Source organism: Galeopterus variegatus, unplaced genomic scaffold (assembly GCF_000696425.1).
Source record: "Galeopterus variegatus unplaced genomic scaffold, G_variegatus-3.0.2 Scaffold472, whole genome shotgun sequence".
Classification (NCBI taxonomy): domain Eukaryota; kingdom Metazoa; phylum Chordata; class Mammalia; order Dermoptera; family Cynocephalidae; genus Galeopterus; species Galeopterus variegatus.
The window spans coordinates 238,314-253,128 of NW_007726583.1; the positions used below are offsets into that span (position 1 = coordinate 238,314).

The 14,815-nt window shown below is 37.8% G+C and overlaps 1 protein-coding gene across 1 annotated transcript in view; it reads right to left on the minus strand.

Moving 5' to 3' along the window:
* The window catches only part of ALDH1L2 (aldehyde dehydrogenase 1 family, member L2), a 66,151-nt gene that overhangs the window by 29,076 nt on the left and 22,260 nt on the right, over positions 1–14,815 (minus strand). Inside the window, exons 10-15 of the mRNA XM_008569170.1 lie at positions 12,197–12,344; positions 8,217–8,336; positions 7,440–7,567; positions 5,703–5,853; positions 2,880–2,950; positions 2,689–2,794 (exon numbers count right to left, since the gene is read on the minus strand). Of these exons, the coding sequence (XP_008567392.1) occupies positions 2,689–2,794; positions 2,880–2,950; positions 5,703–5,853; positions 7,440–7,567; positions 8,217–8,336; positions 12,197–12,344 (724 nt within the window). The remainder of the gene's footprint in view (positions 1–2,688; positions 2,795–2,879; positions 2,951–5,702; positions 5,854–7,439; positions 7,568–8,216; positions 8,337–12,196; positions 12,345–14,815) is intronic.

Consider the following 14,815-nt stretch of genomic DNA (forward strand, 5'->3'; position numbering starts at 1 on the left):
TTCAGAGTGACAGAAGAAGCATCTGCTCTCTGATAATATTGGGGGACCTGATCACATCTCTCAGCATTGGATGTATCATCTAGGCAACAAATCAACAGAGTAACCATGATTCTTTCAGAAGGAGAGAAGAAATCTAGGGCAATTAGAGGGGGGAGGGGGAGGGAATGAGGGAAGGGGAGAAGTTGGACAAGGGGCATAAAGAATAATTACGATTTGTGACATTATATATGCTAGAAATATTGATTTAATCAACATATCTCAATGTTCAACCCCAAAAATATGTATAATCGATTTTGATTCAATAAATTAATTAAAAAATAAAATAAAATAAATGATAATACTAACACAGCAAACAAGAAAAAGGCAGAGCTACCACTTTTCCTCCTTCTAGTAACAGGTCCATGATAGTCACATAGTTAAAGATGATCTGAACTCAAAGTGTATATTACTGTGCCTTGGTATGAAGCCATCATGATTAAAGTGGCATCATGAATTAATAAAAAACTATCTTGAATTAATAATTCTTTTAAAGTAAGAATAAAAAATTTTTTATAGTATTAATAATAAAATAAAACAAATTGTTTCATCTTATCTCATTCCCTTTCATTTCTATTCGTTTTCTTCCATTTGGCTACCAGTGTCCCAGCAGGATTATAGATTTACATGATATATAGGTAGGCATCTAACACCATTCTGAGCAAGAGTACATCACTGCTAAATATTAGGGTAATGACACAGTCAGAACCTGCCAGACCTGGCCCAGTCTGCTCTAGGCCATGGGAAACTGTGCCTTCTTCTGTGTGAAGCCAGGAGGGAATCTTTCATACATATAACAAAGCAGACAACCAGGATCAAGGAGAGGAGCCATCTAAATTCAGTCCTCCTGATGTTCACACAGGGGCCTAATACTGTACATGATTTCATACCATCATTGCACAAAAGACAGTTCCAATATAAAAATGACAACTCCGGGTCTTTAATTCTCAGGATGAAAATTATCAGTTAGTAAATGATCATTTTAAGTTACGGATAGAGCCAGACTGATTTCCACATGGACAGAAACTTTGTGTGTCCTTTTCACTGATGTGTGCCTGATAATTGGTATGCACTCAATAAATGTTTATAATTTTTGGACATCTGATATACTCATTAGCATTCTTCAATGATTAGCACTCTCACTGGATACCATTTCGTGGTTCTCCACCCTGGCTGTACCTTAGAAACAAATGTGAATCTTTTAAGCAATGCCAATGCCTGGGCTCCAACCTAGACCGATTAAGTCAGAATCTCTGGCAATGGGGCCTGAACATCGTACTTTTTAAAGAGAACTCGGCTAGATTTTCTGCCTGCTCTCTTCACTCTACTAGCTTATTACCATTTAATAAGTGGTGCTGCTTGGGGAAATTAGCACTCTTACATGCTGGTGAATTGGTACAACTCCCATGGAAGGATTTGTCAATGTCTGTCACACAGGTACTTGCACATGTGTCTTTTAACTAAGTGATTCTTCTATTAGAGACATAGCCTATACATTTATTTACACATGTGCATGATGCCATATTTATAAGGTTATTAATTGCAGCATAGTTTATAACAAAGGGGTGGAAAAATCTAAATATCTATTACTTAGGAATTGGTTAAATAAAATGTTTTATTTCTACAATGGATATTATGGAATATTATTTATCTGTAGATGGAATACTGTTAAATACAATGGAAACTTTAAAAAAAGAAATTTTTTTGGTAAGTATGTATAGTATGTTATTTGTGTATGTGTGTGTGTTTTTAAATATTATTTTACTCTGGTAAGAACACATAACGTGAGATCTACTCTCTTACATGTTGAAGTGTATTATACAGTATTGTTAGCTATAGGCACAAGGTTGTACAGCAGATATCTACAACTTGTTCATCTTGCATAATTAAAACTTTACGCCCATTGATTAGCAATTTTCCATTTCCCCTTTGCCCCCTTTGTTTTTTTAAATGGATTAAAAAATATATATGTATATATTCATATACATATATTTGTACATGCAGAGACTATTGCTGGAATACTTAAGAAACTAACAACAACGGGATCGCAACCCTCGGTGTCGCGCCCGCACCGTGCTCAACCAGTGAGCGGACCGGTCTCTATATGGGATCCGAACCCTAGGTGGGAGCGCCGCCGCGCTCCCAAGTGCCGCACTCTACAGAGTGTGCCACTGGGCCGGCCCCACATCTATATGTTTTTATACAGTTGCCAAAATTATGTAGATTCTTTTGCATGCTTTTCCCTCATCTCCCTTACCTTTACAATTTTTTTGATAATTAAATTTGAATGCCTGCATAAAACTTTTTTTTTTTAATGTATCATAATGACTCTAAATAACTCTCTAATTATTGGACACTTGGCATTTTGCAGGAATTGAATTGGTGTGTAGACGTTCGAAGGATTTCATTGACGTACACTATGCTTGTTTCCATTGTCATGGAAGTTGTAAATTATGGAATCTCTACACAATGCTTTAGGTAGCTATTAAAAATGAATATTTACTAATATGAAAAGCTGTCTATGATATATGAAAAAAGATATAATATACAATACCATTTTTGCATAAAGACATGCTATTTATAAAGGCATGTCTCTGTTTTTAAGTTTGTAGGAGAGGAGGAGATTCTGCACCTGGCCCCTTGGCCTCTTACCTGTGCTGGTTTGAGCACTAAGGTATTGCCTGCTGCCAAACATGCAGCACTCTTCCATGCCAGCATCATCAGGGGGTAATTCCAGGGAATGATAATGGCACAGACACTGCAGGGGAAGAAATAAGACATCCTTGGTTGTCTCGAACTAACAAAACTCTTAGGAGTCCCTTGAGGCACTCTCCTTGTCTTACCCAAGCGGCTCCTTCTTGGTGAAGGTCAGATTGCGATTTGGACGGGCCTGATTGATGGGAATTGTAGAACCCTAAAGAATAAAAAAAGTTTCATCTCAAAGAATCCATTTTCTGTCCTCTCTTTTTTTTCTTAGCTGATATAAAAAGATAGAGTTTGATTTATAAGAAGCAAATCCATACCAAAAAAGGAACTGCTATTTCTCTATCAAAAGCACCACGGAACATAGGTGAATAAACATATTTCTAATTTAGTTACTCTCCATTCCCAATTTCTTGGCTTGGCAGAGAATGTTAATCGCTTGCCCAATATCCATTCTCCCCTCTTTCCTTAGTAACAGAATCCTTGTATTAATAGTGGAGACAGCAATGTGCCCAGATAAGACACAGTGTTTTCTAGTCTCCATTGCAGATGAGATGGTCAATGGAGGATTAAGCACAAGGCATTAGGAGGGGAGTGCTCTTTAACATAAGCTAAGCTCAAGCATGTGCTCTTTTGCCCTTCCCTCCACTTCCACATCCTCCTCTTCCTGCTCAATATGTTGCTGAAATGGCTGGCACTTGTGACGGTTATCATGAGACCATTAGACATTGTGAGGGTGGAGGTCATATGGTACTAAGGATGGCCTGGCAGAGAAAGAGAGAAGGAGCCTGCATCTCACATACTAGCTCTGACCGCTTGCCTTTGGGCTTCTTGAAAGTGAGAGAAAAATAAACTTCTTACTTAGGTTTTCTGTTATACATGGCCAAATGGTACTAAGGATGGCCTGGCAGAGAAAGAGAGAAGGAGCCTGCATCTCACATACTAGCTCCGACCGCTTGCCTTTGGGCTTCTTGAAAGTGAGAGAAAAATAAACTTCTTACTTAGGTTTTCTGTTATACATGGCCAAATTTAATCTCAACGAATTCACAACAGTGGTCTTTAACTGGAGCTATTCATTTGCTTTGCCACATAAAATATTATTGCTATTACTAACACAAGTGTACAGTTTCTTATCTGAAACCCTTCTAGCCAGGTGTGTTTAAGAATTTAAAAAGTTTTGGACTTTAAAAACATAATATAGTATATATACCTTATATTATGTTGCATTATCTACTACCCACTGTAGGATCTAAGGCAGCCCTCTATAATCAAACACGTTAATATTTACTCAGCAAAACATGCATATTCACTCTAAGTGATATAAATAAAGATTATAAGTATACATATGTTCATTCAGGTCAGGGTTTGGCACCAAATGCATTTAAACTAATCAAACAAATTAATTTTCAGGTTTCAGAGCTATTTGGATTTCATAATTGAGGAGAATTTAATTCATAATTCAGAGCTATTGGATTTATAATATGGACTGAACCACTATTACTAACTACTTACATATGCATGACTTTGTAGTTGAACGATAATAAAAACTACATTTTTGTGCAAGAACCTACTGTGTTGCAGACTTGTATAATACTGCAGTATATAAATACTTATTTCTAATTCTCATAACATACTTGCAAAGTATGTATTATTGTGACCATTTTACAGAAGAGGCAGGTAAGGCTCAGAGAGATAAAATAACTCTAACATCAGCTGGTAAGAGTAAGTGGCAAAGCTGAGACTTGGATCCAGATCTCTCTGACTCTATATCAACATTGATGACAGCAATGTGCCCAGATAAAATATTATATTTCTCATTCTCCTTAGCAGATAGCAATGGCCAAGGAGAGATAGAAGCACAAGACTTTGGGAGGGTGGGAATGCTTTTTAAAGCCCTTTATCCCTTCTCCACTTCCTCCCTCTTCCCCACTTCTTCCTTCTTGCTGCTGGGAATGTGGCTATGATCGCTGGTTCTGCAGTGGCTATCATGAGTCTATGAGCAGCATGCATTCTGCTGTTTGCTACGGGCCCTACCTTTTGTATCCCCAATGCTGAGGCCAAGTATAATTGTCATTTACCATCACACATGTGCTATTTATTATCTTATAGTAAAAGGAAAATGAAATATTTATTGTATTCATGTCTTCCTCAAAATTTTTCTCATAATCAGTCTGCTTCAATCATCTACATTAGCTCTCTGGCCTCTGTAGGCATTTGAATTTGTAACCCCTATATGATACCAGGCTTCTCCCTATACGTCTAAAAGACTCTAGATACCCTTAGGAGGCATTATAGTAAAGTGCAAAGAATATCATTACAATTTAGATTCAGAAAATCTTGAGTTCAACCTGATTCTATGGTTTACTTGCTATGGATTCTAGGAAAGGCATTCATTTCCTTAAGCTTCTGTTTCCTTACTTGTAATAAGGAGATAATAGCTGTCCATTTACCTCACATGGTTATTATAACTTTTGCTATGGTCTGAATGTGACCCCCAAAATTCATGTGTTGGAAACTTAATCCCCAATGCAACAGTGTTGGGACATGGAGCCTAGTGGGAGCTGTTTAGGTCATGAGGGCGGAGATATTGGACTACTGCCACTATAAAAAGGGCTTGCAGGAGTGGATTTGCCCTATTCTGTTTTTCTGCTACTTGAGGACACAATGTTCCTTCTCTCCAGAGTTTACAGCAACAAGGTGCCATCTTGGAACCAGAGACCAAACCTTGATCTCTGGACTTGATCTTGGACTTTCCAGCTTCCACAACTGTGACAGAATAAATTTCTGTGCTTTATAAATTACCCAGTCTCAGGTGTTCTGTCATAGCAGTGCAAAATGAACTAAGACAACCATGTTATATAGTTGAGAAAACCTACATACAAGGTGGATCTGACACAGTGCCTGGAACAAACAAGTAAATGTTAATCCCTTTTCCTTTTGGAATGAATAACATTTATGCTTACCTGAATTTTATCACACCAGCCAGAAAAATATCTGAATGTTTGCACAGACATTCCAATGTGAGTCTTCAGAGCCAAGGTATAGACAGCCCCTGAATCAAGGGCTTCAATGGTTGCCAGCTCTTCTTGGTTCTCTTCCAGTAGGTCTGCAAGTCTTTATGGTCAGTGAAAGAAATTCATTCATCAAACATTGACTGAGCCCTATTACGTATAAGGTATCATCCTAAGGACTGAGAATTCAGAGGTGAACACAAATGGATCACATCTCTGCCCTTACGGAGATCAGAGTCCAGTAGGGAAGATAGATATTAAACAAATAATTCCATAAACAATTTGCTTCAAGAATTACAAAGGGAAAGCAGAAGGTGGTGAAAGCATGTATAACTTGCCTCATATATGTATAAGAAGCAGTGATTTACCGTGACTGAGCCATGGTAAATCAAGGAGATCAATAATAGAAAACAATGGGAATGTGGATGGTTCATGACTGTACAGGAAGAGGTTAGAGGGCAATCCATAGCCCTTGAGGATTTTGGGGCTGGTATAGAAATGTTTCCAGCACTAACGGAAGAGGACAAGGTAGAAACAAATGGAATGAATCACAAACACAACATATTTCTGTTTGGTGTCCAGTTTCTGTGGGAAGATAAGTGCAGGACTGCATGATGGCTAGGCAATAGAATTCATCTTTTGTGTTCACCTCCTCCATTTGTTTTCCTTCCTTCCTTCCTTCAGTAGTTCTCTGAGCTGTTCCTTTTGGGCCATTCGAGAGTAGGGCTTGAATCCCCTTCCCCCAATGTTTCTTCCAGATCTTGCTGTAAGATATCTTTTGACCAAGGTCAGACATTTGGCTTTCGGCAAGCAGAAAATGGAATTTATGATAGAAACGAATTAACTCCTGGCATACTTAGTTACTGATTTAAAATACTCCTCCCAGGCCTTAGTATTTTTCCTCCTTGCTCCTATTCTTTACACATCAAGTAGATCTAAAATTTGTCTTTGAAAACAACAGGGTGCTGAATATCTCCACTGGCTTTTCTATTTCCATTCTCCACCCTGCTCTGTGACCCTGGAGGATGACCTTTATAGACTCCCATCACCTGGCTCCCTTGTTCTCTCACTGGAAGGCACCTGCAGGAGGAGAAAGAGGTTGAGGGATTCAGTGCCCTGGCTCCCTCACTGATGGGCTGTGGTTTAGCAGCCGCTGTGTCCCTCCACCAAAGACCACTGCAGTGTGGTCTTCTGCAGCTACAGATCTTGCCAGATTCTAGTGACAGTTCCTTCCTCTGTCCCTTTGTCCCTTCAGACCTTGGAGGAGTAGCAGCTTCCCCCTGCTGCTAGTCCTGCGTGGGGTGCTTCATTATCCTTTGTGGGATTCCCTTGACCTTGCCTATGACTTTGTAAATAGTCCTTTACTAAACTTCTTTTCTTACTAGGACCCTGACTGATACAAGCAATAATACAAAAATCAGGAACTCACATATATGAGATTTTATATGATTCAAGTAACAGAAGGCACATATATAATAGGTGCATACTAGAATGTTTTGCAGGAATTCTTTAAATGTTGGCAATGTTAGCCAAGATCCATTGGTAGCAGACTTGCTTTTCTAAGAAATATAGCTGGGCTGGTTGGTTAGCTCACTTGGGAGAGTGTGGTGCTAATGACACAAAGGTCACGGGTTCAGATCCCCATTCCAGCCAGCTGCCAAAAAAATAAATAAAAAATAAAAAACATACCTGTACATCAGTCTTCCTCTTTCTCTTGCATTCATTCTTCCCCATTCGCCATTTTCAAAAGCATCTTTTGCTGCTGCTACAGCTTTATCAACATCCACCAAAGAAGCATAGGCCACTTTGCATATTGTCTATTTCAGTGTAAGTAAAAATAGGTTATGTAAGAGATATATAAAAATGATTCTTGAAATTAATCTCATGTTAATAGGAAAATAGTGTATTACTTATTAAAATCCAAAGAATTTTATGATGAAAAATTAATACATCCAGCAATACCATAAAGAAAAAGAAACAATTATAAGATGAAAATTATGAATATGAAATTGGTACTTTATGTGTTACACTACATTATGGAAGAACACATTTAGGATGACTATATACAAAGGTACTTCAAAAAGTTAGTGGAAAAATAGGATTAAAAGACAATACGAATCCTTCCATGAACTCATATTTCTCCTAGTGCCTTAGGGAAGCTGAATTTCTTGCCATGAGTTTTCAAAGTCTGAAAATTTTTTTCCACAGGTAGCTCTACATTGAGGGATGTCTCTGATGTGTATTGATACAGCTATATGTCTAAATCATCATAAATATTCATATTATGAAATAGGTTACTATGGTTAACAGCAGCCAGTACCAAAATCAAATAGTTGAAAGAAATGCATGAAGTACGTTTGTAGAAGTGCTTGGAGGCATAGCAATAGAATAAAGTAGCTTCTTAAAGTCTGCTTGTTTTACAGCTGTGCATAAACTAAAAATCCATGACCACACTAAATTACTCACAGATCCATCTGTGGGGTTGATAGTGTCGTAAGTCTTTCCATCATCTGCATCTATGAACTGTCCATTTATGAAACACTGATAGGGCATTTTTACTGTCATTTCATTGACCTCCTTTGAAACCTAAGAGAAAATTATGTTAATTCAATGAAATTCTGTGCTTATCAATTTGATAACAAATAGCAATAAGAAGCTCATTTCTCTAACTCAGAGGAAGACATTAAGTCAACGGGATCCTGGTTCATACCATCTGGAAGAGTCAACCGTATGTAAGATTTGGGCCTCAAGATGCTCAGCTTGGCCACTGAGGCAGGAGGTTAGCAACTGATGACAGAAGTGCTCTAGGCTGGGCTTTACAGAGATCTGACTGTCTTCCTTACACAGGTGAAAGAGAACTCAAAGACCTTCAAATGATGGAAACACCACCATCTAGTGGCAGCACTGACGGAGCACAACTAATACTTCATGTACATCCTTGAAAATGCCTTTGTGGATAGGTTTCCTCTCCACTGGTGCCACTTAAGGTTTTCTTTCCTTAAGTTCCTCCCAATTTTCACTTTCTTTCTATTACATATGTGTTGCCTAAATTGTACTCCCTGCCATTGCCTAGCAAGCAAATTTATGTTTGTCAATTAATTTCTATGATGCTCAGTTTTTTCAACAATAAAATGAGATGATATCTGCTTCATACAGTTATTGCAGGGAATAATTGAGATAATATATGTGAAAGAGCATTATTGGCATAAAATTTCATATCACTGCAAGGTATAAAAAAGGAAATTTAATTATTAAAAAAAATGTCATATGGAGAAATCGGTAATTTTAAAAAAGGAAAAAACAGCAAGAAATTATCTTGCCTTTCCTCACACCAAGTGCTCACGTTCTATGAGGTATTTCCATTGTGTTTGGTAGGATGTGATGAAGGAAACTTCACGTGAATTGATGTGTTCAATCCCTGCACATAGTTTGCTCTTCTAAAATCACTGTTCTGGGAATATGCTGAGTGTCTTACGTGTAGCATCTAATTTGATTTTCCCAACCACCCTATAAGGTGGATATTATTATTATCCCATCTAACATATCAGGGAACTGAGGCTAGCCCAAGGTCATACAGCTAGTAAGCTGTGCTACTTGGATTCAATCCTAGGTTAATTCGTGTAGCATCTAATTTGATTTTCCCAACCACCCTATAAGGTGGATATTATTATTATCCCATTTAACATATCAGGGAACTGAGGCTAGCCCAAGGTCATACAGCTAGTAAGCTGTGCTACTTGGATTCAATCCTAGGTTAATTGGACTCCAGAAAAGACCTGAGAAGGCCCTCATCTCTCTCATCTGGCTGACCTTGAGGCTCTGTGCAAAAAAGGAAGTGTGAAGGTTACAGCAGAGTAGTAAACTGCTGGTTGGAGCATTGAAGGTGCACCCTGGACACACACAGAGTCCCTTAGCAAAGGCTGAGAGACTTATTGGTTTAAGGCATTTAAGATTGAAATCTATGCCCAATCATTAGCTGACCACTAAACGAACCAAAAAGAGACTTTGGTGGTGGCAAACTATAAAGAATAGACTTTACAGACTTAGTTCAAGAAAGTCACGTTCAAAGAAAAAGCAGCAATCACCACAACAATAATCAGCAACAATGAACCCTGTGAAGGGAGGCGGGCGTTCTGATTTCTAGACTTGCTACATCCTATTATTGGAAATGGCCAGCTTTCAACAAAAGATCAGAAGACATGCAAAGAAACAGGAAAGTATGGCTCGTACACAGGAAAAAAAAGAAAGCAGTTAATAGAAACCATCCCTGAAGAAGCCTAGATATGGACTGACTTGACAAAGACTTTAAATAAGCTTCTATAAATATGTTCAAAAGACTAAAGAAAACCATGCCTAAAAAATTAAAGGAGAGCAAGAGAACAATGTCTCACCAAATAGAGAATATCAATAAAGAAACAGAAATTATAGAAAAGAACCAAATAGAAATTCTAGAATTGAAAAGTAAAGTAACTGAAATAAAAAATTCACTAGAGAGGCTCAACAGCAGATTCAAGCAGATGAAGAAAGTCTGAGCAAACAGGAAAGAATAAGAATAAAGAAAAATGAAACAGAGCCTCAGAGACCTGTAGGACACCATCAAGCACACCAACATACACATAATGTAAATCCCAGAAAGAGAGGGGTGGGAAAAAAGGGAAGAGATAATATTTGAAGGAATAAAGGCTGAAAACTCCCTAAATTTGATGAAAAACTTTAATCTGCACATCCAAGAAGCTCAACAAATTCCAATAGGATAAACTCAAAGGATCCTTTACTAGACACATCATAATAATGGTCAAAAGTCAAAGACAAAGCAGGAATCTTGCAAGCAGCAAGAGAGAAGCAAGTCATCACATTAAAAGGATCCTCAATGAAGTTAACAGCTGACTTAACATCAGAAACCATGGAGGCCAGAAGGCAAGAGACAACATATTCAAAGGGCTGAAAGAAAAAGACCATCAACCAAAAATTCTAGATCCAGCAAAAGTAGCCTTCTAAAATGGAGGAGAAATCAAAGCATTCCTAAATAAACATAAACCAAAATAAATTCATTGCTAATACACCTGGCCTACAAGAAAAATATTTAAAAGAGTCCTTCCGGCTGAAATGAAAGGAAACTAGACGGTAACTCACTTGAATCCATATGAAGAAATAAAGAGCACTGGTAAAGGTAACTAAGTACATAAATATAAAAGTCAGTATAAATATATTACTATTTTTAACTCTTCCTTCTGATTTAAAAGACAACTGCATAAGGCAATAATTATAGAACTGTGGGGGGGCTTATAATGTATAAAGATATAATTTGTATGACAATAATAGCACAAATTCAGGGTATGGAACAGAACTATATTACAGGCAAGATTTTCTATACTATTGGTATTAAGTTGGCATTAATCTGAACTAGATTGTTTTAAGCAAGAATGTTACTTGTAATCCTTAAGGCAACCACTAAGAAAATAACTAAAAAATATATAAAAAGAAACAATAAGGGATTAAAATGTTATAGTAGACAATACCTATTTAACATGAAAGAAGATAATAAAGGATAAATAGAGGATAAATAAATAAATGATGCTTGATATCATTAGGAAATACAAATCAAAACCATAATGAGATACCACTTCACACCAACTAGGACAGCTGAAAAAGAAAAAGACAGATTGTGGCAAATGTTGGTGAGGTATGGAGAAGTTGGAACCCTCATACATTGCTGGTGGGGTTATAAAATGGTGTAGCTGCTTTGGAAAACAGTTTGGCAGTTCCTCAAAAAATTAAACATAGATTCACCATTTGACTGATCAATTCCACTCCTAGGTATATACCCAAGAACGTATGTTCACACAAAAACTTACACATGAATTTGCATAGCATCATTATTCATAATAGCCCAAAAGTGGAAACAACCCTGATGAATCAACTGATGAATGGATAAACAAACTGTGATTTATCCATACAATGGAATACTATTTGGCTAGAAAAAGGAATGGAGCGATGATATAGGCTACAACACGTATGAACCTTGAGCACACTACGCTAAAGTGAAAGGAGCCAGATTTACATGGAAGATTCCATTTCCATGAAGTACCTAGAATAGGCAAATCCATAGAGACAGAAAGCAGGTTAGTGGTTTCCAGGAGCTGGGGTTAGGAGATGGGGATGGGGGGGTACAGAACGACTTCCAGTGGGTACAGGGTTTCTTTATGGGGTGATGAAAAAGTTCTAAAATTAGATAGTGGTGATATCTGCACAACTCTACAAATATACTAAAAACCACTGAAATGCACATTTTAAAAGGGTACATTTTATGTTGTCTGAATTATATCTCAAGAAAACAATTATTAACAAAAGGTTATAATTTTAAAAACAAACGGATGAGGCACAGAACTTTTTTACAGTATATGTATCCTGCTGATGTAGAGTTGAAACATCAAAGAAAAGCTCACATAATCCACCACCAGCTCTGCCTCTTGATCTTCTCCTCTCAGTTTCCTCACCACCTTTTGGATGAATTCTTGAAACTTGGTGGCCATATAGACATCTTCATTCTGTAACTGAAGCCCACCACATTTCTGTCTGATCTCTTCAACCAGCCTTAAAGCAAGAACGAGCTCATGTTACTTATATTTGTAAAAGGTTTAGGGGAACTGCACTATCAGCATTTGTCAAGTTGTCTTGAAGTAAGATTTATGTCATATGCCTATTTTATATCCCATGAAATTTTCTGTGATAATAATCAGAGAAATTGACAATACTGGGGCAAGAAAATTAAAAATCTGCCTTGAAGGACAGTGGCATTTTTTTGTTGTTGCTGTTTTTAACTTTATCGATGAATAAAATAAAAGAAATCAAAGCAAAAACATTTTATTTACTTACAAGAAGGATGTCAGGGGCACATAAAGTCAGTTCTTTTCCTTTCAAAGTTACTCAAGAAATAAGAAAGGCAATTTCCTAATTGTAAAGACTACAAGAAATAAATGTCATATTGTAGAATATTTTCTCTAGACTATATGCAAGAATAAAACAGACTTTTTGTGTGTGTCCCTTGGTTAACATAGGTACTAGTTAGAACCATGTGGTAGGTTAATATAATTTTTGAAGTCCTTTCCAATCCTTTGATTTTCACTGTCAATTTGTCAAATTACAGCTATCTGGCATTTCTTCAATGGCAGTGGTGGACTAGACACAGTGTAGAAAGCTCACCACAGTTGTTCAATCATTTCTTCTCTAAAAGAGATGAAGTGGCTTGGTTATCAAGATAATAATATCAAATGATATTATCAAGATAATATCAGATGATTATGGTTAGTCAGACATTCAAACAGTAAATGAGTAATTCCTGCAGGAGTGTTTTCCTAGCTCCCCCCCCAAAAAAAAATAGTATTAATAATACATTATTAAAATCTTTAGTTGACCTAATTAGAAGTTTCTGGGAACTCATGAGTCATAGCTGAGTAATCTGTAATTTGAGGAACCAAAACTCTTAACTTTTGGTAATATGACATAATGCTCTTCAAGTGATTGCTTTTGATTACTGATATAAAAGCTCCACAAATAAAGAAACTTTGTCTAGTTTACAACTGTATCCCCACTGCCAAAACTCTTCCTTATGTGTAATAAGTATTCAATAAATTTTGTGAAATAAATGAATGAATAAATAGGATATTCCTTAGGAACACTTCTTTGTCAAAATGAAGGATTATGTCGAGGAGGAACATTTTTACCTTTTAGTGAACGGCTATAGTAAGGCCCAGAATCCAAATCCCTTTAGCTTCTCTATTCTCTGCACCCCTCGTCAAAGGACTGCCCGGCCCTTGGTTAGTTCTCAATGGACTCATTATCTTCATTACTCAAATTAAAAAACACTTCTGCAAGACTCTGCACCATCAGGATCCTGGTACACTTTTCTTGACATAGAGGAGGCTTTCTAGGACACTAGCCATTTCAACTTGCTGTAAGCCTCTGTAGAGAAATTCTGACTTTGGGGTGATTTCCCTTACTCTTCCAAGTAGCCTGATAACCCTCATTCTAGATCCTTCTCACTGGGTAATTTTGGAGGATAGGAGAAAAAAGATTTGGGGGGGAGTATAATCAATGTCATATTGCTATGGTTTGAATGTTCCTTCCAAAACTCCTGTTAAAATTTGATTGCCATTCTGATGGTGTTAAGAAGAGGGACCTTTAAGAAGTGAGTAATGGGGCCGGCCCGGTGGCACACGGGAGAGCGCGCCGCTTGGGAGCGCGACAGCACTCCCGCTGAGGGTTCGGATCCCATATGGAGACCGGTTCCCGCTCACTGGCTGAGCGCAGTGCGGGCGCAACACCGAGGGTTGCGATCCCGTTGCCGGTCCCCGGTACGGGCGCGACACCGAGGGTTGCGATCCCGTTACCGGTCAGTAAAAAAGACAAAAAGGAAAAAAAAATTAAAAACTCTATATATCCAAAGATATCATAAAATGATGAGGCAACCTCGATGGGGAGAAGTTATTTACAATGCACAATTAATCATGAATTAATAATATCCACAGTTTATAAACAATGCCTCCAAATCAATAAGAAAAAAGCAGCCCAGTTGGAAAATGGATAAAGGTAATTTGAGGAATCTGACAGTCAAAAAACCATGAAAGATGCTCAACCTGACCAGTGGTCAGACATAGAACATAGGTTTTACTGCTTGTAACACAGATGTAAAATAACAGTGGCGTGAACAAGGAAATTCATTTCTCTCACAGGTAGAAGTCTAGGCTGGTGTGGCTGTGCTCTGTGAAATCATCAAACCTGTTATGTCACTCTTTGGTCGGAATCCTAGGTGTTTTCTCTTTTGTTGTTCTGCTGTCCCTAGGCTGTTGCTCTTGTCTGTGTGGTCCTAGATGGCTTACCACCACATCTCTATTTCGCTCAGTGGAAAGTGGGAAAAGAGAAAGGGAGGGCACGCTGGGCACAACCTAGAAGTTGCACATACTATTTCTCACAACCCACATATCCTCACCTAGCTGCAGGAAGCCTGGGAAATGTTGTCAGTCTTTATACTGGGTGGCCATTGTCCCGCTGAAAATTGGGTTTTC